A 19,537-nucleotide genomic window follows, 5' to 3' on the forward strand; every position below is an offset into this window, starting at 1 on the left:
TTTGAAATAAACTGCAAGTTGGAAGAAATGACAGAAATTACTCATTATCAGGAAAGTGGTAGCTTTGCTAAAGTGAGAGCTTAGCAAGATGCTTAAACATGTTCTTTCCCTGTTTTGTTAGACTAAAATCTAAGCATTTTCTTGCATTCGTTTATCTACTCTGTAGGATCAGAATGTAAATACGTACCTTTGAGAGAGGCCTGCACCAGATAAATAGCAGCATAAGCAGTTCTTGACTATCTGCTAATATAGGTCCCTAAAATATTCTCTAGTCTGGTCAGATGTGAAAAGCTTAAGCTGTCTTAATATGTTCTGTGTCTAATCTTTCAGACATTAGTGCCTTTTGATCCAACTAAATTATTTGGCTGGCAGTCAACAAATACTCTTGCTCTATCAGGTAAGTTAATTTCATGATTTACATGCTTTTTAGACAGATCCTAGGATGAAATAGCTTCCAGTGGAATGATCTGAAGGATAAATATAAAAGGCTATTCCTTTAACAAAAAAAAAACAAACAAACAAACAAACTGTATTTTACTAAAATTAGTAAATTAAATGTTTTGAAATTAAATTATGGTTAGATATGTTACCTTTTTTCCACTAAGCTCTTTACATTATTTTTTTTTCTAAATGTATTATGAAGTAGGAAAGCAGTGTTTTGTTTTACAACTAAGTTGAGGGCCTATGAAGAAGTGATTTGCCCATGGCTATTAGAAAAAGTTACTGCTTTTACGGTTCTGATTTTACAATAAAAATCGGAATTTCAGTGGGATTTGGGTATGCTGAAATTTGAATTAGAACCCGTGTTAGAGGTATTTGATTGTCATCTCATGTTTAGTAGCTGAAAGCCATTTTCTATGTTTAATTCAATTGTTTATCAGCTTATAAAAATGATAATATTCTTTCTAGATACATCAAGTGACTTTCCTCATTTTTCATCCCCTGAACTGGTGAACAAATATGCTGTAATGGAACGACTGGATTTTTTGTACTATTTGCAACATGGACGTCCAGCATTTGCTTTTGGTACATTTTTGGTCCAGCAGTTAGTAAAGAGCAAATCCCCCAAACAGCTGTAAGTTTTCTCTAAAATGTTAGTTGGATGGTTCTGTGGGAGTTACAATCTAGCACATGGAGTAGCTTTAATGCTTCCCAACAGTGTGGAAAAAAGTGGTGTTCATAATATCACTTAAAATTTTAGGTGTCCTGGGAATCCGTTCAGTTTAGCATCAAGTAGGATAGAAATAAAATAATCACCTAAAAGATGGTGAGCTTTATTATTAAATCTTCATTTTAAACCTGAATAAAATTTGTATAATGAAAGCTAGGATTAAAGAACGTTCCAGTCATATCAAACACAGGTAGGTTTTTCTTCTAGGGAGCTTAACCTCTAGATAACTTTATGGAAAAAAGGTGCCCCTCTACTTGGACAGTTCCTAAAGATGACACTTCTTCAGTTAAATAAGAAGAATGATATACTAGAGATTGAAGGAGTTAGCTTTTCTGTCTGAAGCTTCAAAATCATGTGCTCAAGAGAATACAGTCGGACTATGCATGCTTCATGAATACAATAAATTTACAATTCATATTCAGTAGTGATATCAGGGGAAATCACTATTTGTTTCTAGAAGGTCTTGTTTGTGTATTAGTCACTATTTGTTTCCTTTCATGATTTTGATATACATGATATACAAATCAGTTTCTGGTATCTGAACAGGCAAGATTTGGGCAAAAAGAAAAGCATACCTTAATGAAGGCTGAAGTGTTGAATATTTTAGAAAGGTGATTTAATGTAATACCTGAGCATGCATGAATTTTTCAGTTACCATTATGGAAAAAATTATGGAAAAAGACATCTGGTGAGCCAACCACTGTTGAAGCCTTCAGGTTGTCTTTTTCACTTAGAGTAGTCTACAAATCAGGTTCTTGATGCTGCAATGCTTGGATTGTAAATTCTACAATGGGACGCTTTATAATTTAAAAAAACAAAACAAAAAATCTGCTCTCAGGCATATTTATTAATTTTAATATTGATTACATTGCCTTCAGCTTTTTAAAGTTTATTAAATTGTGAACTCCCTGCTTGCATTTTGATCATTTCTTATATATGGGGCTTCGTTTTTATAACTACATTTTTCTAAATGTGCAACTTGGTTTGTAAATATTTCCCATGCTAACGAAGTCTTCGTGTTTAGTAAACCATACATATGGAATATTTGTGTTTGAAAATTGGTTACAAATCACGCATATTGACTTATTTTTTGTTTCAGGATTCAGCAAGCAGGAAATGAAGCCTATATTTTAGGCCTTTCTTTCTTCAACATACCTTCAGTAGGAGCAGCTTGTGTTTGTTTTCTGGAACTGCTTGGTCTCAACAGCCTCAAACTGCGAGTCGACATTAAAGTTGCAAACATGATATTCAGTTACAAAACCAGAAATGAAGAATCTCAGCGCAATGAAATAAGAGAATCTTTGGGTAAGCATGTCTTTTGTTTGCTTTAAAATAGGGTACTATTTATTTATTAGGAAGAGATAAAGAGAGACTGAAAGATGGTGCTTAACTTCTTAGGAATGCAATGAGAGCATTTCTGTCCTTTGAAGAGTTAAGACTTTTGCTGTTCTTATATTCCTGCTTCTTACTAATTCTGGAGGTGCATTTTGAACCTGTCATGCTAAATAAGGCAGGAACACTAATGCATGCTTTTAAACAGCTGCCTGAGGCTCAATTTAATTGCTTAGTAAGGTTCCACCTAATGTTGTAATATAACTAGATTAAACAAAGGGACGTTACCAAATCACTTTTGTAATTGAAAACTGCTACAGTAGAATCAGATGTTCAAAGCTGTAAGGAAATTAAATTTATCCTAGGAATAATTTTAGAAAGTTTGATTGCTAAGTAGACATCTGCAGGTGTCTTTTTGTCCAAACTGCTGGCAGTTATTGAAGCATTTACATTAATAGGATTTGTGCTTCTTGTTAATTCCGGTACTTTCGAAAATATTACCCGTATTCTAATCTCAGAAATAATAATATATTCTTTTAAACAGTTGAAAAGTTAACAAAGTTGGCTGAAGGTGAAAAAGCAGCAACAGAGGAAGTTCTTATCTCCTTAGAAGAAGCCTTCTGGGATGAAATTGAACATCAAGGAATAAAGAAGTAAGGAAAATGTAATTTAAAGGATTATGCTGACAAATTGAAATTGAGTATTGAATTTTACCATCTCTGTATTTAGACATTATGAAAGAGATCTGAGTCTTATTACAGTAAAATGAACATCAATATTTGAGTTTAGCATACAATCTTGGTATTTCAAATAACAGGGGTAGTAGATGTATATTGGCAAGAGTAAGGAAATTCTGTCAGCATGTTTGACTAACAGCTCCTCGGGACATGCTTAAGAGAAAAGATTATTGAATTATTTTTCTGGTAGAAATATCAGTTTATTACAGTTCAGGCTTAAAATTTTGTTCTTAAGTATTTTTCCTTTTTTTTTTTTTTTTGTTTGGTTTGGTTTTGTTTGGTTGGTTTGTTTCTTTTTTTAGATACAGTACACAGAGGCAAAATTAGAAATGCTGATTTAATGTTATCTTTAAATTGGATGCAGGACGTCTAGTGACTCTAGAAGGCAGTGGTCTTTGGTAATGCAGTTCTGCAAACTCCATAACACGAGGCTGAGTACATCTTACCTAAAGGAATGTGCTAAATCCGATGACTGGCTGCAGTTCATCATCCAAACCCAGCTGTACAGCTACAAGCCAGATGAGGTAAGCTGTCTGTGTATGGGTTTAAATGAAGATGAGATTTTCAAGAATGCTCATTGTGAAGCAGTAAAAAAAAAAATAAAAATAAAAATAAAAAAAATTGAAAATAAATAGAAGGAAAAAGGGATCCTTCTAACAAGAGAATATTACATTGTGTAGACAACAGAAACTTGAAGCCTCATCAGTTTCCCGGGAGTTAGAATTTGTCTCAGGATGCTCAGTAATCCTCTGTTTACGATAACCCTTCCTTTACAGCTGGATTTCCTGACTTTTTTACTTTTCTCTGTCTCTTGGTATGTGAAAAGCTAACACAAGATAAAGGAAATTGACTCCAGAAGCAGCTGAATCTTCAGCAGATATAATAATGTGCTTCCAAGGGCATGAAAGCTAACTATTAAAGGAGAAGATTAGGAAGAAACTTCCTGTTTCAGTAATGGAGAAAACATTTTTCAGAGAGAATTGATTTGAGTGTCTCTTTTGAAGTGCATTGGGCATAAAAGCATTTGCCAAAAAGAGACTTCACTTTCTTGTTAAATTTAGTTGAAATTATGACACGTTCATACAGCTTAATTCGTGTTTTTTTTTTTTTTTTTTTTTTTTTTTTTTTTTTAATCATTTATTAACAGTTTTTTTACTGGAGAGTTGGTTACCATATATTCAATTTAAGTTTTAATAAAGCTACTCATCTTTCTTTTCAAAAGTTACATTGTTTTTGTGTAAATATATTTTACCTTTTGAGACTCCAGCTCTTCCATTTTTGTTTTTAGTGTAATTTAAAATAAACAAAATATTACTGGTAGTTAAAAATTGTATGCAATTTAGGAAGGGTAATAGGAGGAAGCTAACTGGAAAATTGCAGTTTAGATGATACTTAGGTCTGTATTTTTTTTAACTTGGATCTTTTCATTGCTTTCACAAAAATACATAATTACACAAAAGCATCTAACTAGACATGAATACTTTTTCATCATATGAGAAAAATGGGTTTCTTTAAAAGGCATTTTAGATTCAAGTAAGAGGAGGAGTTTCAACATTTTATTAGAATAATTCACACGTACAGAACATGCTTTCTTCTCTAGCTCTCCAGAAATGTTCTAAGCAATCAAATTTGAAGGATGTTTTGCTTGTCTTTTCTGCATATTTAATGCTTCAGTCATCCTTCCCTCATTCTCTTTGGACCATGCTCTGTATAGATGCTCTTGGTTTTGTTTTCTTAGGTCATTTCTATTCTTCATGGATTCACTCCCATTTTACAAGATCACTTGATGTTGGCATTGGAGAAGTTACCGTTTTCATGTGCTGCTACAGGGAGTCCTGCAAACAGTGCTGCCAGCATGTTCAAGAGCAAAAATGTGAACAGTCTCTTTCAAATCCTTTTTCGATGTCAAGAGAACTCCAACCCGTCACGTTACCTTTTGACTGAAGGACTGAGAGAGCATGCTCCCATTCTGAGTGTTTTAGCAGCATGTTTCCAAGTAAGTATTGATCAAGTTATTTATCTTCTAGAGGAATAAATTATAAGTAATTAAGACGTTTTTATTGTGCATAGCTACTTTAAATGGTAGATATGCAGGTTGCATTCATCATTTTTTTTCCTCAGTTGTAGTAATTCTAATTAGTATGACACATTTAGCCAACTTAGACGCAATGAAGTGACATGTGTCATCTGGTTATTATAAAAACCATCATTTTTATTTGACAGGATGCCAACATTATTCATTGTCTTTGTGTCTGGATAATTACTACTGTGGATAATGTTACCAGATCTGAAGCAACAAACCATATTCAGACATCAGTAGAAAATCACATATGGGATCTCCATGACCTATCACTTATCTGGAAAGTGTTTTTAAGGAATCAAAAAAGTAAAACACTTATAAAGGGCTTCCAGCTATTTTTAAAGGTAAGGTCTTGTAATTTTTAGTGATTGTAGATACTTGAGCGTATCTCAAATGTTCTTGGAGAGGAGAACACATACAGTTTCCCTTCCGTCTTGGTATTTTGTGGCCTAGATAGCCTGGGTGTAATCTACTGAAAATCCTGTCCAAGGAAGAATATTGTTGAAAGGAAGTTCTTCCAACAGTTACAAACCTGCAGGTCATATATCAAGCTTGAAAGCAATTTTAATAAATGTGAACTTTACTATTCTAGTACTGAGGAACACAAAATTACTCCTTTATTGAGGTACTTATAGGAAAGAGTTATAATTTATTTTTGTGTCTTAAAGGATTCGCCTTTACTGCATATACTGGAGATGTATGAACTGTGTATGAACTGTAAAAAATATAATGAAGCTAAAACCAAACTGGACAAGTTTCAGGAACAGCTCACAGAAGTAAGATTTAATTTTCTGTTAACCTCTTTGCATAGGTTATCTCCCTACTACAATGTCATAGCCATTTAATATCATATATGAAAATAATTAAAAAGACACTTAAAATAATCGTAGAATTGTTTGGGATGGAAGGAACCTTAAAGATCATCTAGTTTCAACCCCCCTGCCATGAGCAGGGATGAAGGGATCTAGGAGCTGATTTGTGAAGTAACAGGTTTCAGCAGATTCTTTTCATTGCTGGTAATTGATGGAGAATTGTTTTTGACAATTTGTTCAAAACTTACAGTGCATTTTTCTAAATCATTTTGTTCTAAGTTGATATGGGCAGATTGAAATACAATTGCAACTTCCTTGAATGAACAGTTTGCTGTTTGAGAGTTGGCATTTAGTAAGGTAGAAAAGTAAGGTAAATTGAGTTATTTGTGTTGAGTAAAAGTATGATATTCTTTGTTGTGCTGATAAAGCAGTGACTTACAGAGAACACCTAGTCAAGAAAGACAGCTGTTTTTAAATATGTTACAAGGTTTCTGAAAGAATATGTGATAGTGCTTTAGCCCTGGCAGTTGTTAGAAATTGTATGGACTTTTCTTTGAAAATGACTCAGTGAAGTGAATTACTGTCCTACAGTCCATGTAGAACAGATTTAGCAGTCAGTTTTAAGAGGACCAAAGTGGTTTCATTCTGTACCCTTGGTTGTCACGTACAGATATTTTTGCAAATTATTTCAGTTCTTTCCTTTCTGTCATGATTTTCTAGTTCCACGAATATCTTGGTGACTAACATTCATGCCATTAGCGATTGGTTGTTTTCCTTCCTGCAATTCAAGCTCTGGCTAGATCAGTTTCCTTTTCCTATGTACTGCTTGCAGAGTGGATATGCTTATAAAGTACAGCTGTATGACAGGAGCTATTAAGCTAGCACTTTATTTTATCTACCCATGAAACCTTCTTGCACCTTTTATCTCCTCCGTGGTTATCAGGAGCAATTGCTGGTCACCCTGTAATAAAATTTACTATCTTCAAATCAAATTCAAGCATATATTGGCAATGAAGCAAGTGCCCACTTGGGGAAGGCAGTTCATCATTTCCTAAAGGAGTTTGATCAGGCACGCCTCTGATAAGCAGTGTGATTGCCAACAAAATGCAGAGTATACTTGCCAAAAACAAAAAACACAACACTTACAGTTCTTTTTGTATACACAGCTTAAAACATCAGATGAACCAGCAGCTTCAGAATTACCTGTGCAATGGTTGGAGTCACAAGCATTGTTTCTTCTTGAATTGATGATGCAGCAATGTAGAACAGAATATGAATTAGGAAAGCTCTTACAGCTGTTTGCTGCAACAGATAATCTACTCGATGGTAAATACAGCTTCTTCTGTCAGGTGATAGCACTGCTTTAACCTGAAGACCGCATAAAATGTTTTTTTTGAGTGACAGAAAATGTTTACTTGAAGTGTATTCATATTATTTCATTTTTGTATAAGAATTTACGTAACCAGAATTGGTTCTTATGGTGAACTGCAGCAATGAAAATGTAATTCTATGCAAGTCTGTTTGGGAGCATGATTAAGTGCAAGTGTATGTTGATGAGGAGTACACAAATGACCTACAGAAGTATTTTAGTTACGGGTTCAGAATATATTTTTGGCTCCATGAAAACTTTAGAGCATAAAATCTGTTCTCCTTCTCCAGCAGGGTCACATGCTGGAATAAGCAGCAGAATTTCCTCACGTTTAAAAACCAACTGCCTTTAATTGTTTTTACTCCTTTGAAACAGGCCCTTATGTGAAGAAACTCTGTGCACTCGTTGAAACCCTGAAGGATTCCTCCGTATCAATTAATCGCTCCATCCTAACCAGTTACGATACAGAGACATTTCAGAATGAGTGCAGATCAATTTTGGAGCAGCTACAAGAGAAAGGAATGTTCTCACTGGCTCGGGAGGTAGCAGAATTAGCAGAGTTGCCCGTGGATCATGTAGTTACCCAAGAGGTATGACATAGTTCAATAATGACAGTCACCTCTTAATAATTCTGTTATTGGCAGTACTGAGAACATAACTTCTCAGCCTTCCTGAAGCGGGTTAATACTGAAATCACTTTCTATTTTAAATGCAAGTACACTGAGCAAGTTGGCTACAAGTGCTGTGCTGAAAAGGACAGCACATCTTTTCTTATTCTGTTATTTCTTTTACTGCTATATAATCAGTTTCATTGGTTCTTTCTAGATGGATTTTTTTATATTGAGACATGTAATCTTAATTCAGTGTTCCAGTATTCTGGCTTTGCAGTGTTTTTGTGTTTGTTTGTTTGTTTTCTTTTGAAAGACAGCTTTTTAAAGCCTTTCTGAATTTTTGCAGGTTCTAAGAGATCTACATCTTTTAAGAGACATTGGACAGTGGCAACTAAAACAGACAAGAATTAAATTCTGGAAGAAGTGTAATGACAACTTCATGAAAAATTCAATCTCCAGCAAAGCTGCATCTGATTTTTTTTTGAATCAGGCAAACACAGTGTTTGAATCTTCAGTTCACGAGAAGATAAACAGCATTATGGAGAGACATCTGTTGCTTACCTTAGCTGGCCATTGGCTAGCCAAGAGTGACTCAGTGTCATTGGACAAATTAGAAGAAATAGAGAAGCAGATCTGGATTTGTCGCATCACACAACAAACATTATCCGCAGATGAAGGGTCAGGCAAGTCAAGACTTTCCTTCCGTGGCATAGTGAACATGGATCTTACCTTTGATAACTTAGCAAAGGAGTTCTCTTTTTCAAAGCTACCTGCTCTGAACACACCAAACTATTTAAAACCAGAGGGTCTTGAATTCAGAGAGTCTGAACAGACCTTGACAAACGATGAGAAAGAATCACTCAAGTTTTTGATTGGATGCCTTCTTGATGAAGGAAGTGTACATGAAGCCAGCCGTGTGTGTCGATATTTCCATTTCTATGACAGAGATGTTTCACTGGTATTGCATTGCAGAGCTCTGGCCTCAGGGGAGACTGATCTAGACAAATTACACGCAGATATTCAGACTCTCCTTGTAGCAATAGAGAAGATGTATGAAAACAGTGCATCGCAGCAAACAAGAATCCCAAGCAGTAAGTAACACTAACCTATTCAACCACTTGACAAGTAATACCATTGTTGGAGTTCTACTGGACATGTCTTCTTTTGTTTCTGTGTTTCCCCAAGAATTTCTACAGGTCTTTGTGACAGTGTCTTATTTATTTGGTTCCTAAATCCCCTGTTGAAAGGAATTTGAAGTCTTGTAATATACATTGATTCTATGTGTTTCAAGCAGAGTCTCTTAACCACTCAGTTTCACAATTCAGTTCAGGTAAAGTAGCACTGAATGGTATCTATGTTCCTGCTTTTGGAAGACACACTCCAGTAAATCTTGAATGTGTTTCTGGAGCTGAAACAAGGAAACATTTTCATCATGTATCTCTCTGAATACTTTGTTACGCTATAGTGGGTTTAGTGTCTTAGTAGTAGTAAGGCTGAGGATAATAGTGTTTATATATAAAGTATTGTATGCATATTTAAGAAGTATGAAAGAAAAAGCTGTCAGCTGGAAAATTACTTTCTAATGCTAACATGTGTAAAGCTTAATAGGAAAATAATAGAACAGAATAGAAGAGAACAAGTGAAGACTAAGCCATCGGGAAGACTGCTGAACCTGTTTCTGTGCTCTCCTATTCTTATGAATTTTACATCTGAGATAGTGTGAATGTTTTGGATCGTTTTTGTCCTGCTGTATTGTTTGTATACTGATTTAAAAAAAAAATCACTGGCATCAAGAGTTCAGTTTTCAAAGACTGAGAAAGTGTTTCTATATATAAGTACAGCAATCTATAAATACAGCAAGCTGTATTTGCTAAAGATTTCTGAAGTCTTGCTCCAAATGTAAGGCTTGTTGTTGTCTGTCTTTATGAGAGAGGAATTCAGAGGGTTTTTGTTTCCAGCATCAAGCTTAGAAGACTGGACACACATTGTTGCTCCATCTCCAGATGACCAGGTTGTTATCAGTCTGAAGGCTCTCATAGATGAATGTGTTCATGGGAGAAACTACTGCAGACAGGTTCTCTGCTTATATGAACTTTCTAAGGTATGTATCTAATAATAATATTGAAGAAATATGTGGTTTGTATTAAGTTGTGCTATGGAAGTTTATTTGGAGAAAAGCATAAGGAGTTTCGAAAGTACTCATTAGGTGCCTGAAACAAGCTTCAGAGAGGGAAATTACCAGTCCTTTTTGTGGAAAAATGGCCAGATGTTTCCGAGACATGAAGTGTTGAAGTGAACTCAACTCCTAGACTCCCCCTACCTTACTCCAGTAAGCTATATTTCAGCCTGTGTCTCTTTTGATGTGCCTTTTTTTGTGATTTTTCAAGCATATGTCGTTCATCTGGCACTTTGCTTTAGGCCTTTGTTGTGGCATGCCTTCATAATCACCACCAACCCAGAAGCAGACAAACAGCAGCTGTGTTAGAAGTTCTAGCACAGAAATGCTCTGCGGGCTCCACCCAGTGGCAGCTCTTACCCAGAGGCTGCTCAAAAGATTGGCCAGTAAGTTCCAAGTGATTTGACCTAGACAGCGATAGGAGAAGTAGCAGACTGTGTTGTTAGCTGCCGGTCTGCTCCTCAGCCTTCGTGACTGCCAGCAGCCCACCTCTGCTTTTTGCCAGAGGCTGCTGCTGAACACTTCTTTCAGAGTACCTCTAGAGGGTACAGACCCTTTGCATAGTACTTGGTCCATAGTTTTGGAATGTAGTATTAATTTGAATAGACCCAGCAGTATGTGTGCTGAAAATATTACTGTCATCTTTGTCATAGAGGTTCTTAGTGTTTGTTTTTTTCTACAGAATTTTTCATGTCTCAAACATCCGGGGTGAATGCTTTAGGTTTGAGCTAGGGAGGAAGTAGTAATATGACTGGCTTCTTCCCTTTTCTACCATCCATGTTGCCTGAAGCTGGATGTCTATACTTTTGAATAAATAGATCACTGAGATGATCGCTGTGTCTATGAATTACATATTTAGATTAATTTCTGAAGTTGTAACATGTTACATCTGACTCTAAAGAGCCTCACCAGATCCTCTTTCAAATGTAACAAGTGCAAAAACTGGGGTATCTTTTGCACTGAGGGTCTGTGGTGTGTAGAGATGAGGAAACGTAACTCCATAAGTAAAACTGTTACTTATGAAGAAAGAAAGAAGAAAAAATCATGGTCTGGGAGGATACGTAGATTCCTCTCTTTCCTTTAGCAATTTTCAGTGTTAAGGTTTGTATTTGCTTCAGAAACACATCTCTCTCCATTGGCACCAACTCTGTGAGTATAAAACTTCAAACACAAAGTACTTACATGCTCTCCTGATCTGGAGAAACATTAACACTGAAGAAACACAGGTGAAGATACTGTTAACTGATAAAAGGACAGATTGTGTGTTTTGAAACTAGGTTTCATCTTGTCCTACAGCACTTCCCTCTTGCATCAGCTAATTAGGATGATGTGCTGCAGGTCAGTATATGTTCTGTGACTGGGTTTTTTTCTGTGTACCTTCTTCTAAGTGTCTGTGTATTTCTTAGGAATTGAACTGCTCGTACAGTGAAATGTCAGCCCATGACCCTGAAGAAGTGCTTCGAGCAATTCTATCGTCCCACCAGCCGGACAGATGCAGGAAAGCTCAGGCATTCATCACCACGCAGGGTCTCCAGCCTGAAATTGTGGCAGAGTTAGTGGCTGAAGAAATCATGCAGGAATTATTGGCATCTTCAGAAGGGAAAGGTAGTAAAGGTTCTCAGTCTTGTTTTTTAGCATTTTTGGCTTGTATATATGATATTTTTGCATCTGAAAAACAATCCTTGGTCTCAAGATACTTGAGTGCTAATAACAGTCAGTAATGTTTAGGCAGCTCTGAAAGGTTTTATACAGATATTAGATTGTTGTTTTGTGTCCAGTGTGGTGTTGCAGTATTCAAAGGTTTTTTGTTATACTTTTTAGGGATGTACATTTCATGGTTTAAAAAAAAAAAGGCATGTTTTTTAATCATAATCTTTGAAGCCCCTCATCATCTGACATGGAAAGACTTGTGTTATTTTTTTTTTTTTGAAAAGCGTGGCCAGATTCTCTTTTTTTTTTTTTTTTTTTTTTTTTTTTTTTTTTTGAGATACTCCTTAAAACAGAATTTATCTGTAGGACTTTTGTATTTGAGGAACTTTTTCTTTGCCACAGCATTAACAACAAAGTTACATAAGAAACAATGATGGAGGTTTGGGAGTCCAAGTGTGCTTTCCTCTGTCCCTATTTTCTTCTACTATGCTGCCCCTCCATTGCAGATTTGCACCTTTACTGCTCCCCTTGTATCAGTTCACTTCTATTAGCTCAGGTCATTTGTTTCACATCCTTTGGAAGAGTCAACTTACTTGCCCAACAGAAAACAGAAATAAAGAAGAGTTTTCTGTTGAGTTTGTGAGTTAAACTGGTTTGTGTAAGAGTATGAGTCAGGGTCAGTGCCAGTCACTTGCTGGATTTGTGAAATTACAGGTTTCATTACAGTAGCAGTATGGGTGTTCTATAGGATTTCAGTGGATCAAATGGGCAAAGTAGAACTATCTGATACTCAAATTTCAGCAGTAAGATCAAAACCATCTTTAGAATTATAGTTCCAAGTCATAGGTCAGTGTGGATGGGGTTATTTTAATTTTATTGTTTTTCTATTAATGCAGCCAATCTCTCCTGAACAGGTAGCACTTTTGGCATAACTCACTCTCTCTCTGCATACAGGACAGAAACAAGTTTTGAACCCCGCAGCTGAGAGTCAGGCATTCCTACAGCTTGCTAAGCTCTGCCAGGATCACACACTGGTTGGCATGAAGTTACTGGATAAAATTTCCTCCGTACCACGTGGGGAACTGTCATGCAGTAAGTAGATAGCAAAAAATACTTGATGGTAACTAGTACATCACTCAGCATTGCATTACTTAGTTTAAAGTCACATCACAAAGAATACAAACAATGCTGATGGAAGCATCTATTACTGATCTTAAATTTGATGTTAATAGATCTGAACATATGCACAACAAATAAACATATTGCTTAAGTATCACCCAAATTTACTTTCCAAACAAAATCCACTTTTTTTTATGCTGATAGCTGGGAAATAGAGTCAGTGATTTACCTGAACTTCGGTAGTTACATTATACAGAAGATGGGTATGGTTGGCTTTCTTCTTATTAGCCACACTTAGAAATAACTTTTTTTTAATCTGTTTGTTAAAGTGACTTTTTGATCTTTTGTTACTGGAATTGATTTTATACTTTGTGGCTTTATGGAGATCTTGTCAGGGAGTTTGTAAAACAAGGTGCTCTGGCAGCTAACCAGCAGAGGCAAATTGATAACTCCTACTAACTTACTTAGACTGGTTTTTTGTTTGTTTGTTTGTTTTTTAAATTGTTATGGGCAGTTCATCTCTGAGGAAAATGAGAGAGGATATGGTTGTCGTGTGAGTTGTCTCATGAGTATTAACATAGGCAGAAGTGGAGAGCTTCCAACAATATTTTGTCCAGAGTGGTGAGCAGAGAGTCTCTTGAACACTTCTGCAGAAAGCGAAGCATGGTTGAAGTTAGTGCTGATTCTGTTCCATTAGAATCCATCTGTAATACTGGAAATTTGGAATACCTATGTATGAGAAAACAAATAATTAAAAATACCACGTTCTGTGCAGCCTGTTTCCCTAGCACTTTAGTCCTATTGTCAGATCTTAACTTATTCCTTAATTTGTCTGGTTAAGTAGCATAGGGGTCAATATTAATATTTTTATGTATGACTGACTAAAAGTAAGGAAAAGACTGAGAAGAAACAATGTTGGGAATCATCAAATTGTGCTGGAGCACTGTACCTCTTAGAATGAAGCCTCTGCTAGAGTACAACATTTTCACAGATAGAGATATAGAAATGTTTTGAAACTAATTATAAGTTTATGGCATTAGCTATATTCATTGCAAAAATCTGCATTTTTATGGAATTGATGAATGACTTTTTTCAAACCCAGATGCAGAAGTTGTGGCCTTCTTTTTTTTCTAATGGAGAGCTGATTGCCAGAAGTGGGATGCTGATACATTTATTGTATGTTTGTCAATCAGCTTTTGTTGGAGGAGGTTGGAAATTTTGTATTTGGAGAAAATAGCATTTCAGAAAATGATCTAAAACCCCAGACGTCAGCACAGGCTGGGAAGCCAAACTGAGTGCATATTGCAACAGAAACTATAGCTTAAAAGTTGCACAGGACAGAGCTGTAGTAGCTCAACTTTCTAATCCAATTCTGCTGTTTATAACAGGAAAGGTTGTGTATCCTCTGCAGAGATGGTGTCAGGTTTGTAGACAGACATTGTTATCCTCAGGTTAAGACTACAACATGAGAATTAATTTCCTCAGTTTATGAACCAAAGTACCAGAGTTCTTGTATCCTTCAGTTACAGAATTGCTGATTTTGGCCCATAATTGCTTTAGTTTGACTTGCCACATGGAAGGAATCACTAGAGTCCTCCAAGCAGCACGGCTTCTCACAGATGAACATTTAGCACGTAACGATGAGTATGGACTTGTGGTATGTATGCTTGATGCCATATGTGTATCCAGAGGCTGTATGAACATTTTCTTGCATGTGTCAGCAAATAACTTTGCTCTGAGCGGTGTATGGGGAGCAGGTGGGTAGCAGAATGGAATAGTCTTTCACCTCTGTTTGGTCTTGTCCTGCTTGTCTCTGGAAGCTAGAGGTGGAAGCTGAAGCTGGGTTTTTGGTCTGATGTGTGCATGTCCTGATGGACAGATTTTTATGTCACAGAATCCTTGGAAGACTTCACTGGAAAAATAGAAGTGGAAGAGTGAGATGGCAACAGGGTAGTAAATCAAACTGAGAATTTCAAAGTGATTCAACTACTTGTGAAATGTGAACGTTTTTATTACCATGCTGTCACACATCTTTTAAATCTGTCTTGAAAAGAATCCTGGATTCTGAGACACACTCAATATAGCGGTGATACTGCAAGAGGGAATGTACTGAGGAGTCTAGAAAGTCCTCTGCGTATTTATATTTGTTAAAATTACACCCTTTCACCTTAAAATAAAAAGGTGCAGTGAGTTAGATTAAAAATAAAACCTCTTGGCTCTAAGGGAATGTCTGCCTGCCTAGTGCAATACAACTACCTGTACCGTGTAGCTGTATCAGCTTGTACAGCACTCTTGCCTTGTGCAGCCTTTTCCCTGCCACAGCACTAACAACTTTGTGAGAAAGGACTTTTCTGCTTTGCTTTGAGCTGCATACTTACACTGTTATTTCCACAGGTTCGTCTTCTTACTGGAATTGGCAGATACAATGAAATGACCTACATCTTTGAACTGCTGCATGAGAAACATTACTTTGAAGTGCTCATGAGAAAGAAATTAGACCCAGTAGGTGGAGGGGAATAAAGCTGGGAAAAGAGAACTGTGTGTCTGTGTCAGAAACTGATATTTACACAGCAAGGTGGAATTATTGCTGGAGTCTAGAAAGTGTTATTCTAGTTCCACAGTGATAAATTAATTCTGGGTTTTATCCGGCTTTTAGTTGAACAAGTTTGTTCTAATTAGTCCAGTGCTGCAACGAGAACAGCATTGAAGCTTCAAGCTTGGGAATGTCACTTAGAGTTTCTGTGTCCTGTTTTGTTTTTCTAGTTTGCTGTTTCATGGGTTTTTAGAAATCATAAAATAGTAAATATTTATAGCTTTATTGTAAAATAAATAATTTGTTTTTAACATTTATTGTATAAACATTTATTTATAAATAGGTGCATAGCTACTGGATTTTTTTGCCTGACATAGCCCAAGTGTAATATTCCCATTATGTCTTATTGTGGAGAAACCTCAAAGACTGTTCTGATACAATTTTCCAAAAAGTGATCGTTATAGAGTTGTTCGTGAGTACTAAAATGTGAATGAAAACATAAGCTTTTCAAATCTTAATCTGATGTTCCTTCATTTGACCAGAGTGGGACACTGAAGACAGCTCTGCTGGATTACATCAAGCGTTGCCGCCCGGGGGACAGTGAAAAGCACAACATGATAGCCCTTTGCTTCAGTATGTGTCGAGAAATTGGAGAGAATCACGAGGCTGCTGCTGGCATACAGCTTAAACTCATTGAATCGCAGCCATGGGGTGAGTGCAAACTGCAAAAACAAGAAATATGAGTTTGCATGTACATCAGGTTGCTGCTGTCTGCACGACACAGTTGACTGAAGGTGCAAAACTTCTGAAGAATTAAAATGTACCCGAATGTTCTGTATGCTATTATTGTTTAGGAAGGAAGGCACAGTGGGCAATTGGAGTTTGGATTGCCTGTGTTTTCTGGTAACATCCATTAGAATTCCACTGGCTGGAAGGAAGGTACTGTTCTTGTACTCAGTGGTTTAGCTGTAGGTTTTAACAAAAAGTGTATATATAAGTGTTGACATTCTGTGCAAAGGAACTCACGTCTGACCTTAGTGACTTCTGTACAGCTGGGAGAGTGCTGTGGAGCATACAGAGATTCCAGTGTGGAGCAGTTAGTCAGTGCTATGTCAAATGCTTTTCTGAATTTATCTGATAATAGTTAGTGGTTGTATCTACCACAAATGTGTGATTTGGATTTATTTTCAGTATTCAATCACAAGATTAGGTTCCTGCAATACCTTTGGCTCATAGTCAAACAGGTATCACTGCTCCTTTGCGATTTTTCAACTTTTTTTTTAATATAAGAAATCTTTTTTGCTGCTTTCTGAAACAATAGGAGACAGAGACTTGGTATCTGGAAGTACTTTATAGCTTATTTTGTCACCTGTGTAAATAGTAAGTTTTTGCATTTTTTCCCCATTTCAGAGGAGTCTCTTCAAGATGTTGCGAATTTAAAGAAACTGCTGATGAAAGCTCTGACTCTCTTTATTGATGCAGCAGAAAGTTACTCTAAGGTAAAACAACATGAAATTGTATCACTTCTACGCAACACATAAGGAGTGAGCTGAACTGAGAGAACAAAGAAAGCTGCTATAGGGAGGATGTGCAGAATCCCATCCCAACAAAAATTAAGCAAGAAAAATCTCTTGCTCTGTCATTTCAGCAGTATCCCAGCAGTCTCAGTAACACTATTGTATCAAAGAGTTGTATGGGGTTCCCTTTTAAGACTTCTAACAGCTGGGATTACAATTAGATTCCCTGTTTTAGAGGAGTGACCATGAGCTTAACTGCTTTACTCTAAGGACGAGTGAGAATAGAACAATATAAAGAGTGTTTAAGAACTGGTGTGGTTAGGATGATGAAAGTAGTATTTGCAATGAGTGAACCTTTATTTAAAACTAATGGAATATGATAAAACTGCAGTGATCTACAAGAGAAAATACTAGATAACTCTGAACACATTGCTTCTGTCAGCACTGTTTATTGTTTTCCTCTAGAGACATACTCCAGCAGCTTGTGTTTATTTTTACTACCTAGGACTCCTGCGTCCGACAGTCCTTGCGCTGCAGTCGGCTAACAAAGCTGATAACCCTCCAGCTGCATTTTCTGAACACCGGTCAGAGCACTATGCTAATTAACCTGAACAGGCAGAACCTGATGGAATGCATCGTGTCCTTGCCTAGATTCTATCAAGTAAGCTTTCTCATCTGTTTTCTTTTGAAAATGATTGCTTTAAACAGCAGGTGCCTAAGCACTCTGCTCCTGTGAGCATAATGCTCAGAGGTAGGTCAAACTGAAGATGTAGAATATTTAAAGTATAGGAATGTTTCTGTACAAAAGTAAACTCTTCCAGCTTAGTAATTCCAGCATCTGTTCTCCCTGAAGGCAGCTATTGTGGCTGAGGCTTACGAGTTTGTTCCAGATTGGGCTGAAGTTCTGTATCAACAAGTGATCACCAAGGGAGACTTCAATTACTTAGAAGAATTTAAACAGCAAAAACTCCTGAAGCCTAGCATATTTGAGGAGATTGCTAAGAAGTAAGTAGTTCTGTGGTCAAACTGGGAACTTGCTTTTCCACAGACTAGAAGAACAAGTTGCACGTTTAATGGAATGCAAGTCAGAGTATTGTTAAAAACTTTTCTGTGATAAAGTATGGCATATAGGGACCTGAGATCTATGTTCAGTTTTTTTGGAAAAAATATTATTTTTTTCCATATTTTGGAAATAGCACCGGATCTATCATCACTGGCAGCCTTTGCAGTAGTTAAAGGGGGCTTATAAAATGATGGAGAGTGACTCTTTGCCTGGGCAGACAATGACAGGATAAGAGGGGAGGGTTTTAAACTAAAAGAGGAGAGATATATAGATTAGGGGTTCGGAGGAAATTCTTCGCTCAGAGGGAGGTGAGGCACTGGAACAGGTTGCCCAGAGACGTTATGGATGCCCCATCCCTGGAGGTGTTCAAGGCCAGGTTGGATGAGGCCCTGGGCAACCTGATCTAGTGTGCGGTGTCCCTGCCCACGGCAGCAGGTTGGAAGTGGGTGAACTTTCAAGTCTCTTCCAACTCAAGCCATTCTAGATCATTTCAGCAGAATAAGTAGGATACCTTAAGGCTAGTCATATTGGAGTCATAAAATAAATCAGAGCAAAATGAACAGCCAAGAGAATCTAATCTATGTGTTGAGCCTCTTAAGAAATACTCTTAAGAGCATTAAGAAATGCTCTTGTAGCAAGACAATGATTATAAGGCTTTCTCCTATTTCAATTTTATGTAAATTATTTTCAGGGTTAAACAACACCCACCTACTGATGCTGCTCTGAAAAATCTGAAGAAACTGCTTGCTTACTGTGAAGACATCTATATGCACTACAGACTGGCTTATGATAACAAGTTCTACGATGTGGTAAACATGCTCCTGAAAGATGCACAGACTGGATGTTGTCTTAACGACATGCTATCAAACTAGAACCCATCCTCCATGAAGTAAAGACTGACTCTGACAGTACCAGTGCCACAACTTGCATGGTTAGTACCGATTCTTTAACAGATATTTTATCAATTACCTGCTTGTAATGATATGTTGCTATGTGAAAGTAACTCCAGAAAACTGGTGGTGGTTGTAAATATTTAAAATGCTGATACTGTGTTAACCTATAAGCGTTTTGTATAATAAATCCTACTGTTTACAAAATACTCGACTACTGGCAAATACAGGCTGGAACCTCAGAGATCCAGCAGCCCTTTAGTTTAGGGGCGTGGATGATGGATCACCATAGGAAATAAGCAGAATTATCAGGCTCCTTTGAAAGTTTTAGGTGCATGCCAAGTAACCTATTGTTTTACATATTCTCTGATTCCACTCTCATTAGCCAGTTTTTGTTTTCTAGCTTAAGTGCTAAGCTGAAAGTCTCATACAACAGCATGTACTTAACGTAGTTGCTACTGTCTTGGTGTGCTTAGA

At 36.7% G+C, this 19,537-nt stretch overlaps 1 protein-coding gene across 1 annotated transcript in view; it reads left to right on the top strand.

The window, feature by feature from the left end:
* Nucleotides 1–19,537, top strand: part of SPG11 (SPG11 vesicle trafficking associated, spatacsin) — a 36,053-nt gene that overhangs the window by 12,953 nt on the left and 3,563 nt on the right. The window contains exons 19-39 of the mRNA XM_032194577.1: nucleotides 331–397; nucleotides 910–1,075; nucleotides 2,271–2,476; nucleotides 3,048–3,156; nucleotides 3,605–3,764; nucleotides 4,979–5,236; nucleotides 5,464–5,664; nucleotides 5,989–6,096; nucleotides 7,299–7,458; nucleotides 7,877–8,091; nucleotides 8,459–9,203; nucleotides 10,071–10,213; nucleotides 11,695–11,893; nucleotides 12,893–13,030; nucleotides 14,581–14,714; nucleotides 15,452–15,559; nucleotides 16,133–16,301; nucleotides 17,001–17,089; nucleotides 17,613–17,768; nucleotides 17,961–18,112; nucleotides 18,862–19,101. Coding sequence (XP_032050468.1) covers nucleotides 331–397; nucleotides 910–1,075; nucleotides 2,271–2,476; nucleotides 3,048–3,156; nucleotides 3,605–3,764; nucleotides 4,979–5,236; nucleotides 5,464–5,664; nucleotides 5,989–6,096; nucleotides 7,299–7,458; nucleotides 7,877–8,091; nucleotides 8,459–9,203; nucleotides 10,071–10,213; nucleotides 11,695–11,893; nucleotides 12,893–13,030; nucleotides 14,581–14,714; nucleotides 15,452–15,559; nucleotides 16,133–16,301; nucleotides 17,001–17,089; nucleotides 17,613–17,768; nucleotides 17,961–18,112; nucleotides 18,862–19,042 — 3,864 coding nt within the window. The 3' untranslated portion in view covers nucleotides 19,043–19,101. The remainder of the gene's footprint in view (nucleotides 1–330; nucleotides 398–909; nucleotides 1,076–2,270; nucleotides 2,477–3,047; nucleotides 3,157–3,604; nucleotides 3,765–4,978; nucleotides 5,237–5,463; nucleotides 5,665–5,988; nucleotides 6,097–7,298; nucleotides 7,459–7,876; nucleotides 8,092–8,458; nucleotides 9,204–10,070; nucleotides 10,214–11,694; nucleotides 11,894–12,892; nucleotides 13,031–14,580; nucleotides 14,715–15,451; nucleotides 15,560–16,132; nucleotides 16,302–17,000; nucleotides 17,090–17,612; nucleotides 17,769–17,960; nucleotides 18,113–18,861; nucleotides 19,102–19,537) is intronic.

The sequence above is a fragment of the Aythya fuligula genome, chromosome 11 (assembly GCF_009819795.1).
Source record: "Aythya fuligula isolate bAytFul2 chromosome 11, bAytFul2.pri, whole genome shotgun sequence".
Classification (NCBI taxonomy): domain Eukaryota; kingdom Metazoa; phylum Chordata; class Aves; order Anseriformes; family Anatidae; genus Aythya; species Aythya fuligula.